The 15,366-nt window shown below is 41.7% G+C and overlaps 1 protein-coding gene across 1 annotated transcript in view; it reads right to left on the minus strand.

Annotated features, from left to right (window-relative positions):
- LOC308367773 (voltage-dependent calcium channel subunit alpha-2/delta-1) overlaps nt 1–15,366 on the minus strand; it is a gene marked incomplete at both ends in the record, with an annotated part of 111,249 nt that overhangs the window by 80,995 nt on the left and 14,888 nt on the right. Inside the window, 2 exons of the mRNA XM_080841763.1 lie at nt 8,831–8,947; nt 9,524–9,605. Of these exons, the coding sequence (XP_080697889.1) occupies nt 8,831–8,947; nt 9,524–9,605 (199 nt within the window). The remainder of the gene's footprint in view (nt 1–8,830; nt 8,948–9,523; nt 9,606–15,366) is intronic.

Here is a 15,366-nt window from a genome sequence, read left to right on the forward strand (position 1 = left end):
ACTGATAGTTGTTCTTCTGTAGATGATGTCCTTCTGTAAGGTTGTCTGATTTCCACAAAGGAACTCTGCATCTCATTCATAAGACACTTTTCGAACAGGAGTAACTTTTTCATAGTTCTTAGAACTGTTGGAAGAAATGTTTTATGTGACAGCACTACAGGAACTGAGGAAGATAAGAGTTCTTAGAACACCGATTTTGACCCGTTTCATAAAAATAATGGACTTGGCAATGGAGGTCTTTGCGTCTGCCTCGTCCAATATTTTCTTATAACAGGACACCTCAGAGGGCCATTATTCCCTCCGCCAGATAACTCAGTGCGGTGAAATCCCCATTGGAGAACTTTTTTTGTCATGCCATACTACACATAGGCATTGACTGCATGCCACTGATCTATCCATGAGGGATACTGAGAAAGGGTACATTAAGAATTGGAGTCATGTAATACAATCAGTAGATTAGTGAATATCATCTATGTTGCTGGGTTTATGCAGCAACACTCACTATGCAGAGAGGCTCGGACATCATCTTATATCCTAATCAAAGAGCCTTGAAGGCCTCATGTAAGGTCTTTGTCCAAACAGTTCTGAAATCATTTCTTATTTTTCCATTTCCCAGTGGCCATCCCAGGGACCTTTCCAGGGACAAGAAACTCAATCCAAGGACTCTGCCTTGAAAGCACAGACGTCAAGTATATAATAAAATATAAGATATGATTAGATAGGATCTACCTCAATGCTTTTCAACTTTGCACCAGAAAATCTTAAGCGGGGGGGAGGGGGCGACATCTTTCGTGCAACAAATTATGACGGACGTAAGTAAAAGTACAAACTATTAACTAGCTAACTACACCATGGAAGAAATTGCAACACTGACACATCCAAATAAGCATCAGAAATATGTTCTCCTTTCTTTTAGGAGTGTCCCCTGCACACACGTTCCAGAATCACCAATATTATGGAATGATGTCACAGTAATCAAAACTAATGTTTAACTGTGAAGTGAACAAGCTGATATTCTACTGATTGTTCAGATTTTGAAGAAAATAATTTTCTTCTTCAGCCATTTTCTTCTTCAAACACTTTAGTCTTTAAACCTCACATCACCACATATGCATCTTTACTTAATATGTTCAATGTTTCAACAAGATATTCAATTTATATATTCTCATTTACAATTTTTGGAAAAATCTGAGTGGAGTGCGCACGCAACCCAGCTGGAGGAGCTGCATCTGCTGCCCCAATGCCAGACGTATCGCTTCAAAAATGCAATGTGTGAAAGCGAGAAGTCAGCGAATGTTACCCTGGGGCTACACCGTTACACCCAACATGACATGCAGAACTAGCTGCTAAATACACTTTGGTGTAGAAGCAGAACCCCCTTGACCAAACAAGTGTTGCAAAAATGTCAAAATAATTTCATTAGGACATGTAGGCATGTAGTACTGGTTCCGAGTAGCACACCACTTCTCGAACACTCACCAGTTTAGCGAAAAGTCAGTTTCAGGTGAGCAAACCCTGTCTGACGTGGGGTAATGAAATTCACCAATCAATGTTTTTGTACGCAAATCTCGTCCAGAGAGTAACTGGAGTGTGTGAGAGGGGGAGAGGTATCATGTTAATTCAAGTCGACCTGCGCTGTCCAGCACTGACTCCAATACACCTGGGGGGGGCACAGGCCAATCTGTGGCGCTTGGACGCCCTCTGAAAAGGAGACACTCCAATTCAATATACCAGGCAGATGAACTGCTCGAAGCCAAAATAATTCAGTGCTCCTGTGCCAATAACCCCCTGACGGGGTATAAATGCTACTGTGGCTATATTGTCCGTTCTAGCACATTGATGTGAAGACGCATCTTCATTCCTTTCTACCGTCCAATCACTGCACTCCTCTCAATAATGGACCCCCAGTCATGAAATGAGGCATCTGTCGACAAAACTCATCTGTGTGAGACGGAACCTTAGGGCACACCGCATCTCAATACACTGGGGTCTCTCCGCTGGGACAGAGCTCATCAACATTTCCACGACACAACCAGCAGCCAGTTCCAATCCTTCTGTGGCTCACTGTTTCAAAAACCTTTTTCAACTACTCTCATTTGTGGTACCACAGCTGCAGCCAGTAGCCCCAGTAGCTTTTGACATAAGCTGATGCATATATGCACATCTAGGCAAACAAAAACGGCAGCCTGATGCACTCCCATTGTCCTCTAATCCAGAGTCAGACCCAGAAAGTTTGACTGTTGGCTGGGGAACAGAGACCCAGTTCACCTCCAGACAAAGACTTCATCGGTGGGTTAGAGTGACAGCCTTGTGATGCTCCACTTGTGCTGCTGAGTCTCCTAAGACTAGACAGTCGACTAGATCATTCAAAATGTGAAGGCCCTAATGGCCTAATGCCCTGACCTTGAAAGCAAATCTCAGAAGATGAACCAATCATTCTGATTGCAAAGTATTTATTTATTTATTTTATTTTTTAAACATTTGTTCAGGAGTCTCAGATCCAGAATGGACCTCATTTCCCATTCCTCCTGTGGAATATAAAATCAGCTGTAAAAACCCTGGTGGCTGTCTACTGAAGGGACAACGTGATTAGCACCTTTCCCTCACAAAAAGTCCATCTCTAGCTGCAGAACAGGGGCTTGCTGTTTTGTCACTGAGGTAACCAGGACACCATTGTGTTGGAGTGTGCACAAACTGCACCATTTCTTTGTGATAGACGCCATCATGGCTGCCGCCTGGTCTTGTAGTAGTTTTCTCTAGGAGGGTTAGAAACCATTAGTACAGAATTCAATATTGAATATACAAACTGTTCCTCAGGGAACATATAATGTATAGAAAACCCAGAGGTTTTAACCTGAATAACATCTAGCCTACCCTAACAGAGTAACGTTAGATAGCCAGAAACTACTACCGCAGCTAGCTAGCTAGCTTACCAGTAATATAGGTTCTTCGTGTGGATAACACTCTGAAATGAGGTGAGTGGACAAGAGTGCACTGTGCATGGCGTTATATAGGCAGAGGCGGTGTTCCATGACAATCTGTATCATTTGGACAGATCAGAAACTGGAGCTCTAATCATCCAATAAACCTCAACTGTGGCTTCGGTAAGATATCTTTTCTCACTTCTAGCAGGCAACTTGCACAGCCTGATATAAATATGTAAGGATGACAATCGTTAAGGTTGAGGGTTGCAGCGGCTGTTTAGGTATAGATCACAATGCCTGAAAGCTCAGCCAAGGAAAGCCTCTGCATTGTAACACCATCTGCAGAGAATATCGAATTCCATTGTCTTGTCTTGTTAGGCACACAACAAAACCCATCCAAACTGTGAAATGAGAAGTAAGCAAGCTGCTTTAATTTGAATGAATTCCTGCTAATAACACTCATTATATTATATCATATCATATCACTCAGCTATCCAATCATTAGGTATCGGATCCTTACTCATGGGTGTGGGGGACCAAAAGAAAATTCTTGAGTGTGCGTGTCTGTGTGTGTATGTATCTACGAATGTGTGTGTCTGTGTGTGCGTGTGTCTCTTTGTCTGTGTGTGTTTGGATGCATTTGAGACAGAAAGGCAGAGACATGCTAGTAATGGCAAAGTGATGGATGTGTTGTGTCAATTGTTGTGTCATTATGGGGGCCTCACTGCATTATTGCATTCCTGAGGAGAGAGACGGCTGGAGGACACAGGAGATGGAGAGTGAAAGCAATGGAAGAGTGATGGAGAGAGAAGAAGAATGAGATGGAGAGAGTGAGTGATCAAGAGAGAGAGAGAGAGAGAGAGAGATGGAGAGATAGAAAGGTGGAGAGATAAAGAGGTAAATACAAGAGGCAGTCCTGAGAGTCCAGGTTGATAACTGACACATGACCTTTTGTAGGCAGGCTATTGACAGTCAGACAAACACTCCCTTCACAGACAGGGACACCACAGGGCTTGGGATGGATAGTGAGCGTGGGGGTCATGTCACCAGAGCCATTGATATGGTTTTAGTGTGATGGCTCATGAGTGTGTGTGTGTGTGTGTGTCTCTGTGTGTGTGTGTGTGTGTGTGTGTGTGTGTGTGTGTGTGTGAGTATGTGTGTGTGTGTGTGTGTGTGTGTGTGTGTGTGTGTGTGTGTGTGTGTGTGTGTGTGTGTGTGTGTGTGTGTGTGTGTATGCTGTGGTTCAATCAGATTCATTTCTTCATTGACTGATTGAAATGCTTTTCTTCCTGGTAATCTTTTGCAAGTTCTGATCCTATCCCATCCCCTCCACCCTCATGAGAGTTTAACTCACTGTTAGTGTACATGTGTGCCAGGAGTCCAGGGCCAACTCATTTAGACATGGTAATTGAACGATTCAGCACTGCACGAAAAGCAAGATTATCGGGCCCGTACACGCTGTGATACAGCCGCGAATGATCAGCATTCCTGGTCGATCGCGGACATTCCCCCGAAATATCCGTCTGCAGCTTAAGAACGGTAATTCCCGGGAAGGAACCTGCGAGGGGAGGGGGGGCGATGTGTTTAGCATTTTCACCTCCCGCTGACAGAGGTGCGAAATGCTCTTATTAGCATATTGACTGTCAGAAGTCTAGCCACACGCACCCTTCTGCAGCCATTGGTTGAAAACGACAAGGAATTGAACTAGAATGCGTTTCGTGAACGAACTGCGAGAGTGTGCTTGCTCTGTGACAGAGAGAACAAGTGCCAATGAATTAACATGTATTTACATCTACTCAATCAGTGTAGTGGGGCCTTCTTCCAATATATTTTAGCAAGCAACCAAGCTCAACCATTATATTTTGGCTCCACTGACGTTTAGACATATGAGGGTATCTTTGTTGTTCTGTTTTTGTTTGTTTGTTTGCTTGTTTATTGTGAAAGGGTCTAGTGTGTTACATTTGGTCATAGCCTAATAGTTCCAGAGTGTCGTTATACTGACTTACTGAGCTAAGTGAATTGTTGAAATTCTTATCTTGGTAAAAGGAAACATCTCTGCAACAATATTGGAATGAATGCGGTTACATAGCCAGCTTTACTTAAAGTTTATTGTAAGATAGGCCTATATGTTAAACTTAATGCAGTTAGAGTTAGACTGTAGGTCTAGTATCAAACGTAAGCAACACTTTTACTGTATAGCTAGAGAGCACGTGTATCACATTGGTTTATAGTCTGTCAAATTAGTTCTAGTTATTGGTGTTCGTTGGCATAAAAAGTTAGTCTTCTCTTATAAGCCTATAGTACATCTGATTAGAGCTAGCAACCATGAAAAACCTCTTCTGAAACTAAGAAGGATAACTATGACTAAATGTGACTAAAACTAATATGCATTTTTGTCTTAAGACTGAATCTAAAATAACTGCCAAAATTAATACATCTCAGTGTTCATTTTGGCAGCTATTTTAGATTCAGCAGCTATTTTAGATTCAGTGCATATTAGTTTTAGTCACATTTAGTCATAGTTATCCTTCTTAGTTTCAGTCTAGTTTTCGAAAACTGAGCACACTACAACAGCTACGCTGTGTGTACATCCTCAAACGTTTTTCAGTTAACCTAATGATTCAAGGTCTCTCATGAATCATTACTCCCAGGACACGGGTTAATGTTAACTCACGCTATCGGTCACAACAAGTTACTTGGGATATGCTACCTCATAGTTAGCTAACGTTAGCTAGCTAAACGTTTACAGAGGCTAACGTGAAGCTTCAATCAAAAATTATTAGCTAGCTTTCCAAGCTAGCTGACACAACCTAAACACTCGACTGCCCCTTTGAAGTCAACTTAACGTTGGCTAATATATTCTAATAACTAGTTATCATTGACAGTTACAAGCTAATTTACCAAACTCCTTTCTGTCCTAAATTGAGCAGTTGCTGGTGTGAGCTACAATATGGGAGCTAGCAAAGCCATTTCTAGCTCTACTTCACAATACTGCTGCCTAGTGTAATAAGTTAACGTAAAACATAAATGTTTATAAAGTATCAGACATAAACAGGATACAACACACCAGTTACCAATTGATATTATGTGTTTATATATACCGAAAATGTCAGTAAATCCAGATGATGATTATGCTGCTGCTGCTGTTGGTCCCGTCGAAAACCCTGGAGTCGCGACCCTGTCAGTTGTTTCCATGTGAAATCAATGGAATGCTTTACTTTTTGGCGCCGTATTGACAACTGTCTGTCACTCGCACACTGTGCTTGTAAATTATTTTTCAAGTTTGCACGTACCTATTTATGCGAGTGAAATACTCGCACTGTAGAGCCCTGGAAGGTGTCTCTTAATATTCCTACAGTTGAATGGAGAACGACTGATAGAGCGGGTGACGTCACAATGGCTCAACCTTCCCCATGTTAGTCAATGAGAGAAAAAGGGGATGAAAAAATGGAATAAAAAAGGAGTGACAAGGAGTACCGCCACGAAAAGTCATAGCAGGTTGCACCGGATCGAGCTGGACATTTCGGTGTTTGAATGGCGTCTCTATCTCAAACGGGCGAGGAGTAGTTAGCTGCAAGAAAATCGGGCAGAATAAATAAAGAAAACTTAACGATAACAATACTGTGCTTCCCTTCGGGCAAGCACACTAATTAAAACGTCTTGTGATGAGACGGAATGAGATTCTGTCTATTGGTCAGCTTTCAACTGACAAAACGTATCCCCTCCCATGTACAGCTATTGCCCCATAAAAACGAATTTTAAAATGTACTCGATAATAATTTTGTGGACTTATGTGAAGTTTTAATTATGTTCACTTAAAGGCGCCCGAGACAACATTAGAGGCTTGAGACTTGAATAATAAACGTTCAATTTCTAGTCTTTTTTACACGTAGTAAGTTTCAATAACACCATACCATATCGACATTCAAGGAGCAAAGATGAGACGTCGTTGTGTGGTGAGAACTGATAAAAAAATCTATTTTCCACGGTAGATCGCAGGTTATGCTAGAAATGGCTTAGCATGGGTGGGATGGGGAAATATAACACCTTGGTAGGGATAGGCGCGCTCTACTTCAAAAAATATATATATAAATGCGTTGCGAGTAAAAGAATGTTAACTATTAGTAGAATAAAAACCGCACTCTCAAGCTTTTCTCTTTAACAATAAGACCAGTTTATTTTAGTACAGACGCGTTTCGGCCTTCGACCACTTACAGATTCCGATTAGCTAAATTTGCGTCTGGATGGAAAGGTGTTATATTTCAGTTTATTTTAGTACAGACGCGTTTCGGCCTTACGCCATCGTCAGTGTGTAGTCAGTGCTGTAGTGGCGTAAGGCCGAAACGCGTCTGTACTAAAATAAACTGAAATATAACACCTTTCCATCCAGACGCAAATTTAGCTAATCGGAATCTGTAAGTGGTTTCCAGATATATCATTAAGCAACTTGGGCCATGGTTGCCACTCGTGGGGATCGAACCTGTGACTTTCAGGTTTTTGAAATCAGTGAAGCAGTGATGGGGTGCCTCCCGGGGGGGGGGGGGGGGGGGGTTCAATCCAGGTCAATTCAATTAAGGCGAGACACGGCAGGCAAAAACATCGTTTTTTTCAGCAGTGGTCAATTTTGAGATTTTGAGCTAGTTCACTCCCTAAACATGTAATCTTTCATACTAGCATAAAGAAAATATCCTAATTATACATTAATGTATATATTTATTCACATTTTGTCTGTTCGCGGCGTCAGCATTCTCCTAGGTTTCCTGGAAAGTTTGAATTCTAACGTAACGTGCAGTCTATCGGCTTTCTGATGCCTGTCATGCCTGGTATCGTTGAAAAGCTCTTGAGTTCCCACACAACGCTATGTTATCCAATTTCCTTTCCAGCAGTAACCAATGATGTTAGTAAAAACGGAGCTTTAAACCTAAAGACGCAATTTCATTGGTTTGCGGTGGTTTCTGATAACGTGATTCGTTCAGACGCATCACGTGGTATGGTTTGACACTTCCTTGAATCTTTAAATGCGATTTTCTCAAAATGAGTTTTTTCTCATACTCCAAGGAAAAGATCTCCACTTCAGTTCAACCTATATACACCAAACTTTCCAGTCTTGTACCCAACTATATTATGAAGACATTTACCGAGGGATTTGTAAATATATTATTCCTAGCCTGAATTATATAACATTATATCCCCAAAAACATGGGGAAAATCGATCCATAAATCCCTTGGTAATTTCTTTCCCATCTAATATGCCAACAAAAGGGAAAAGGATTTTTTAACCTGGCTTTATCCCATGATCAGATTTTTTATTTTAAACATTATGCAAATTAGCGCATATTTAATGAGATAATACCTAATTTGCATATTCAAACATCAAAATACAAAAAACTTGTAATACATTTTTTTCTCATCTAAACATGAGTAATCAACTGAGAAAGTTTCATGGTGATACCTATTATTTAAGATTTTTACCCTATTCACTTGTAGTGTCTCGCCTTAACATAACAAAACCTAGGCCTGGCCAAGGGGAAGGGGAGGGGGCTTTCACACCAATGTGGGCTTCTACGGCAATACACAGGGTCGAAGACTGTCGTAAATCCCACATTTCATGCAATGCAGACCATTTCTTTCTCTCACGTGTTACGTCACATTGAACACTTCCATTTTCTAAAGGCACAAAGTCATGAGTGTGTAACCGATTATCCAGAGAGGTTGAGTTGCCTTCATGGAACAAAACACCATGTTTAATCATACTCTACACAGCTTTCAGTATGACCAGCATACAGCACATCAAATATTCATCAATTCCAATAATCAGGCTGTGTGCCAACACTCGTAATAATGAGGCCTATGAGAATAGCATATTAATAGCATGTTTATAGCATATGAACAGGTATGTTAATCACCTCAAGGGCCATCGCTCTCTTCCCCAGGAGACTTTCGATATTCCGCGCGGCACTGGCCACCAACTCGGCTGCATTGTTGGATTCAACGGTGAAATGTTCCTGATTATTCAGAAAAATCTGCAAGAGGAGAATGTCGAGCATTACAGTGCATCTGGAGCACACAACATTAAGATATTAATTGTAAAACGATTCGCACATCTCATTGGTTCACCCATTTAGTTCAAAGGGAGATTTTTTTTTTCGTCTGAAAGTATAAGCGCTGGCTGTTGTTATAGTTTGGAATAAGGATACCTTGCAAACACTGAAATCGAATAAACTGCATTAGGCGGTCAGTGTGTCAGGATCATTCAAGAACAAATGTGATTACTTCATTATGCTAACACACAGAGAGGATTTGTGAAGACAGATGCTATCCAAAAAGGAAAAGCCAGCCGACCGCAATGTATCTTCATAAAGAAAATGGGATTCTTTATACCCCTCCTCTCTGTACCATTCCTGACTTCCAGGCTTAAAATAGCCCTAGTGGAGACACTTTAATAAAAGCTACAGGGAAAATATGGTGTGATAGATTTCTCTGTTTGCCCATTATCACTGATGGCAGAATTGTCTCCGCTCTCACTGTCATTTTTCACAATGGGCTGGCAGATCAGAGGACTATGGGAAGGTTTGTATGTGTGAGGGATGACCTCTGACCTGAGCAAGGCTCTTCCCCCCACTCGCAGAATCTGCCAGAGACACCAGGTCCTGCTGCATCTGGTCAACCCATTCCTTTATCCTACACATGAAGAAAGAAAGAAAGAAAGAAAGAAAGATAGATAAATAGATAGATACAGATTTAAATATACATAGAACATTTATAAATATCTGTAAACCACACAGAGAAAAATACAATTAATAAATATTGATACAAATTAGGGTGAAGCACTGTACAGAGTGTTTTGTAGAGTAGCTATTCAGACAGGAGATACAACAGAAGAAAATGAAAAAGAAGCGCAAAAAAAAAAGAACGCCCTTAATAAAGAATTCCAACCTTTTCCCACTTTACGTGGAAACAACAGTGTGCCTTTGTATATTTCCTTTTCGGTTACACCTTTCTGATTTCATTCAGAGATCAAAAGTGACAACAGAGACAAGCTGAGCAAAGATTATTTGAACACGGCATCATACGCAAGGTCACACTTATAGCATGCTTCATCCTTGACTGAGAACAATTAGAAAGATTCCACATTTATGTTTCATACAAATTACCAACCTTGTTTAGCAATTTAAAAAAATAATAAAGTTTGCCATCATGTCAGGGGACAGCAAATAAAGAGGGGGATGTGCATGAGGATATAGTCACTCATGCACACACAGCAACATGATCATACAGCAATTCACAAGTTCATCAACAGACATGGGTACACACACACATACTGTACACAAACACATTGTTTCATCAACCCTCTGCCCCATGCATTGAAAACCTACTGATCACTTGAGATTCAACAGATTTAGCCTCCGATGCAACATACGATAGCACAGAAAAGAAGAGGAAGTAATGTGTTTGATATGATGGACCTTTCCCCCATAACAGAGTTATCCATACATGCTCAGATACAAGACAAAGTCCATAGATTGCAACCTTTGTTCTTGTGTTTTTCCCCTAAAGCTATGCGGCAATGCTGGAATGAAATAGCCTGTATATGAAATAAAACCTGCATAACAATTGCCTTTCATCAGAGAGTCTGACTGAATGCGGTGGAAGCTTTCTTTTCCAAAAGTTTTCTGCTGCCGTCCCAAAGACCAGCTGGTGGTAGCACAACTCAGTAGCTTGCTCACGGCAGGGCTGGGTGACTTCTAACAGTGTTCCACCCGAGAGAGTGAGATCAGAAACACACGCTCACACACACACACACACACACTAATACGTACACACACACACACACACACCCATGGAGGTTCAGAGTGTGGTGTCACCCGTAGGGCTTGGTGATGAATTGGTGGTGATGGACCAAATGGCTACTCTCCACATCAAAGGTATTTGGGAGCCAAAAGTTCAACTTCTCCATCCAGTAGCACAGATTGAATCTGGGCTCTCAGTGGAGGGCATGACTTTAACAACAGACGTGCACACTCTCACACACACACACACACACACACACACACAAACAAACACAGACACACATACACACACACACACACAAACACACACACACCCACAAGCACACACTCATACATGCACAGATGGCAAAGAACTAATACGCACAAAATGTACATGTTCACGAGACCACACCCATACACACACATTCATACACACATACAAGCCCAATCACACACACACACACACACACACACACACACACACACACACAAACACACACACACACACAATGAAACATTTCTCCAAACACATTGTTTCCGGGAACGAACTCAAGTAACCTCCACCAGCAATTCTACCTGTCCTCATCTGATACTCTTGTTTAGTGTTTAAAGCACACTGCCCCACTCTGGTCCATTCAGCTTCTCCCCTAACCTTTAGCCCTGTGTCGTAGTTAAAAATGCATTAAAGACAACCCACTCGGTGTTAGCGGCCCAGAATCCATAATTACTTTTTTGTTTCTTCCTGTTCACTGAAATCCTGCCTCTCGAACTGCCCCCATAGCATCCACTTCCTCTTAACCATGCAGTCCAATTTCTCCTCTACTCTGCAACTGATTGTCTGTTAGTCCATGTCTGCCTAGATTCTCATATACTACTATATCACGACTTTCAAGTACCTTCAATATGTACGTCTATGATCCTGGTTATGTGACATTTTGTCAAAAAATGAACCAGTACTTCTTTTAGGATGAGGTACTGGAGTAAATAATGCCATTGCAATTTCCCTTGCAAAATAGGTGTTATCTCCAACAAAACCCATTAAGATATAAACATTATATACATTAGCAGCTTTCATTTGGCAAAACTGTATTTGTTTCTAAGGTTCATTTGCAGGAAGGTCCCATTATGGTTCAATTCACTGGTTCATAATAAAAGACTTAAAAATCTAAGGTCCACTGGCTATAAATCACAACACTATATTAAGAACAGCAGAGAGTTCTGTGGCCCATTAGATCAGGCAGAGGCAGGCAATATTTAACAGCGAAGAGATCTAATTGCATACTGCTTCAAATCAGAAACATGCAGGGTAAATTGAGTGATGTACATAAATAGACTCTTCAGGTACACTATAAATGAGATAGCAGAATGTGTTGAAAGACCTAGGAAATTAGTTTTAATTACTAGCAACACATGCTGTGGCTGGAGTATAACAGTCATGGTCCTCACAGAGATACTTTACATAACATGTTCATTCTCACTCTTTAGTTCCATATTTAGTGGTGTAGAGAACATAAATATACCAAATACACGGTTTGTGAATGGATCGAATTCCATCAATTATGAGATATAAAGGTTTTGCATGAACGACTAAGGTTTTGCTTGGACGGCAAAAGCTGCTACGTCTCGTGTGATTCAGAGAGCACATTCATTATAGGATTCTAGTGGTAAAGTCCTTATGTCAGGATAACATGAAAAAGAACAATACTCCAACCTTAAGGTAAACATGTATACTATTGTTGCTATGGTGATGGCGGCGCATATAGACGCAGTGTCTCCTTGCTCTCTCCAAATGTCATTGTATGCAAATACAATGACAATAAAGTATTTTCCATTCTGTTCTTTTTTCTATGCTTTTATTGCATGGCTGTTATATTTTAGCTGAACATTTTAGAATGAGCTACGAGAATAGAGGATAGAAAAATATTGATAAGAGATGGAAACGATTTTTTAAATTGTACATATAGAGAGAAAAGAGTGAGGGTGGGAGTGTATGTGTGTAAGACAGAGAGAGAGAAAGAGGGAGGGAGCGAGACTGTGTGCGTGTGTGTGTGTTTAAAAGAGAGTTGTGTGTGAGGGAGGGAGAGAGAGAGACAGTGTGTGTGTGTGTGTGTCTGTGATGCTGCAAGTAGCCGGTCTTGCTGCCATGAGAGCTCATTTACAATGTGACATGCTCCAGACTCCCTCCACTATCAAACCACATTCTCATTAACCTCCATCCAGTGTTCTGAGTAAGACAAGGCTAAGCCAGGTTACACCACATGGATCTGCGAGAACTGAAATATGACTACTCCTTACACAGCCTTCAAAGTCTCCTGCCTTATTTCCCCTCCTCCTCCCTCTCTCTCTCTCTCTCTCTCTCTCTCTCTCTCTCTTCCTTTTGCACTCTATCTGATTACATCCAATTCTTTACCCTGTGAAGGAGAAAAAGCATGCAGCTGTGTTTTTCTGCATGGGAAATGACCTGCCTAAACAGTCAAAACAGACATACAGACAGACACACATATAGACAGACACATTTAGACATACACACAAAAAGGCAAACAGACATACAGACACACACATATAAACGGACAGACATACATAGCCCGAGAGACATACATAAACATACATACAACACACACACACACACACACACACACAGGAAAAGACAGACAGTAGTGGAATAGCTTCAGGGCTGGTGCACACCCCGCAGTGATAACTCCATCAGACTTTGGGTGGGAGGGCTATTACCATGCAAACTCTCTGGCAGAGATAAGATGAGTTCTCTCCAGTATGTCAGCCGTCTCTGGCAGAGCCTGTGGTGTGTCTGTGTGAGAGTGTGTGTCTGTCTGTGTGAGAGTGTGTGTGTGTCTGTGTGAGAGTGTGTGTGTGTGTGTGTGTGTGTGTGTGTGTGTGTGTGTCTGCGTGTGGGTAGCGAACCTCCCACCATCTTCAGGGCTTGGCTGATTGTCAATACTCACAGCCACATGCATGCTATATTCAGCATTATGTCATCTGTGATCCGAAGTCCAGTGCCAGCCAACGGGAGCCTTGCCACCAGACTTCTAGCAGATGAGACTGAAGCAAGAGAGAGCCAACCACTACTCTCAGTCTAACTCAAATATGAATCCATGAACACAAGTACAAATCTTACCCTAAACTAGACCCATGTCTAATGTCTTTGACTCATAAGTAAATGAGTTTTGGTTCTAACGAATAATGAGTCACACTTGTGTCAACTGTTCTTTGTCTTGCCTTATTACACTGTGATAAAAATCTAAACACAGCCTCCATGATCTACTGCTGTATTGAACACTGAGTAAGTTAACTCCCTTTTAGCACAGCATGATTATTCTCATTACTCTTACAGCAGTGTACCCCCCTCCCCCACACACTCTTGTCACTAACCATCCCCTTTTAATCCATGCGGCTAAGGGAGGCACCGCTAGGCTAAAGAGAAGGAGCATGAGGCAGACTTAAGCACTCAGTCATGTCAGGGGCAGCCCAGACACCCAGACAGGCATGATGAGCGGAGCGGAGCAGTGTGTGTGTGTGTATGTGAGTTAAAGAGAGAGAGAAACAGACAATCTTTAAAGTTTTACACTGGGATCTTGACTGCAGGCCACATAGCATCAAGGGCTCATAATTGACATTCTGTTCAAGAACAACTGTTTGTAGTTCAGGCATTTATCAATGAGCTCCAACGATTAACTCCATCTGTTAGGGAAGGCTATTTGGCTGAGCATCTCCGGTCCCCAGGAATTGGACTTCAAGCCCATCTGACGTACTTATGTGGGAATTATTGGAATTACGTTCAAGTGATCAGTGCTGTGATGTGTGTGATCCAGTTTCCAATTAAGAAGAAGCAAGCCATTTGATGACGACAAGAGAAGTGCCTGTCACTTGTAAAGCAAACAGCCTTTAAAAAAATAGAAAATGTAATATGGCTGAAAATGCTGTACCACACCCTAATAGGCTTTCCCTTTCCTTTAACCTATTTTCCCCTCATTTGCACTTTTTAAACATCCTACGTATGTGTGTATGTGTATGAGAGCATGCATGTATGTGTGTGTAAGTATGGATGAATGAGTGGGAGAGAAAACTGTGTGTGTTAGTGCAGGTGATCCGATTTCTAGGGAATCCCAATCAGTGACAGGTGAGAGGACCTCCTCCTGCTACTGTGGGACGAGGCTGCCAGAGCTGCACTGAGCCCAGCCTGAGCATAAAGAGTAGCAGGCAAACCCACGGGGAGACCCCCCTCAAAACTGCCCCTCATCCAGAACAAGTCCACAAGTGACAACGTAGAGACACAGAAGCTGCCTCTGCTGAGGTGCTTATTAGTTATGTTATCTACGACCTGTCAACATGCGTGAGGGCTTTGGTGTGCAACAAAGAGTTCCCATGGAAACCCTACTGCCATTTGGCATAGGTTAACAAATCAAATGCCTTTGTGTGTGTGTATGTATTTGCATTTATGTGTGCCTGTGTGTGTGTGTGTGTGTGTGTGTGTGAGAGAGAGAAAATATGTTTGAGTGTGCATAGTTTTGTTTTTGTTTCAACAGATTTTTACAACACCTTGGTTATGTAAGCTAAGTTCTCTTTGACTGCACTGTAGATGTGTAGAGATTGGCCTCACAGCGAAGGATGCGAGGTTCCCTTGTCTCTCTGAACACTTTGCCCGCTTATCTAATACA

The sequence above is a fragment of the Sprattus sprattus genome, assembly GCF_963457725.1.
Source record: "Sprattus sprattus genome assembly, chromosome: 7".
NCBI lineage: Eukaryota > Metazoa > Chordata > Actinopteri > Clupeiformes > Clupeidae > Sprattus > Sprattus sprattus.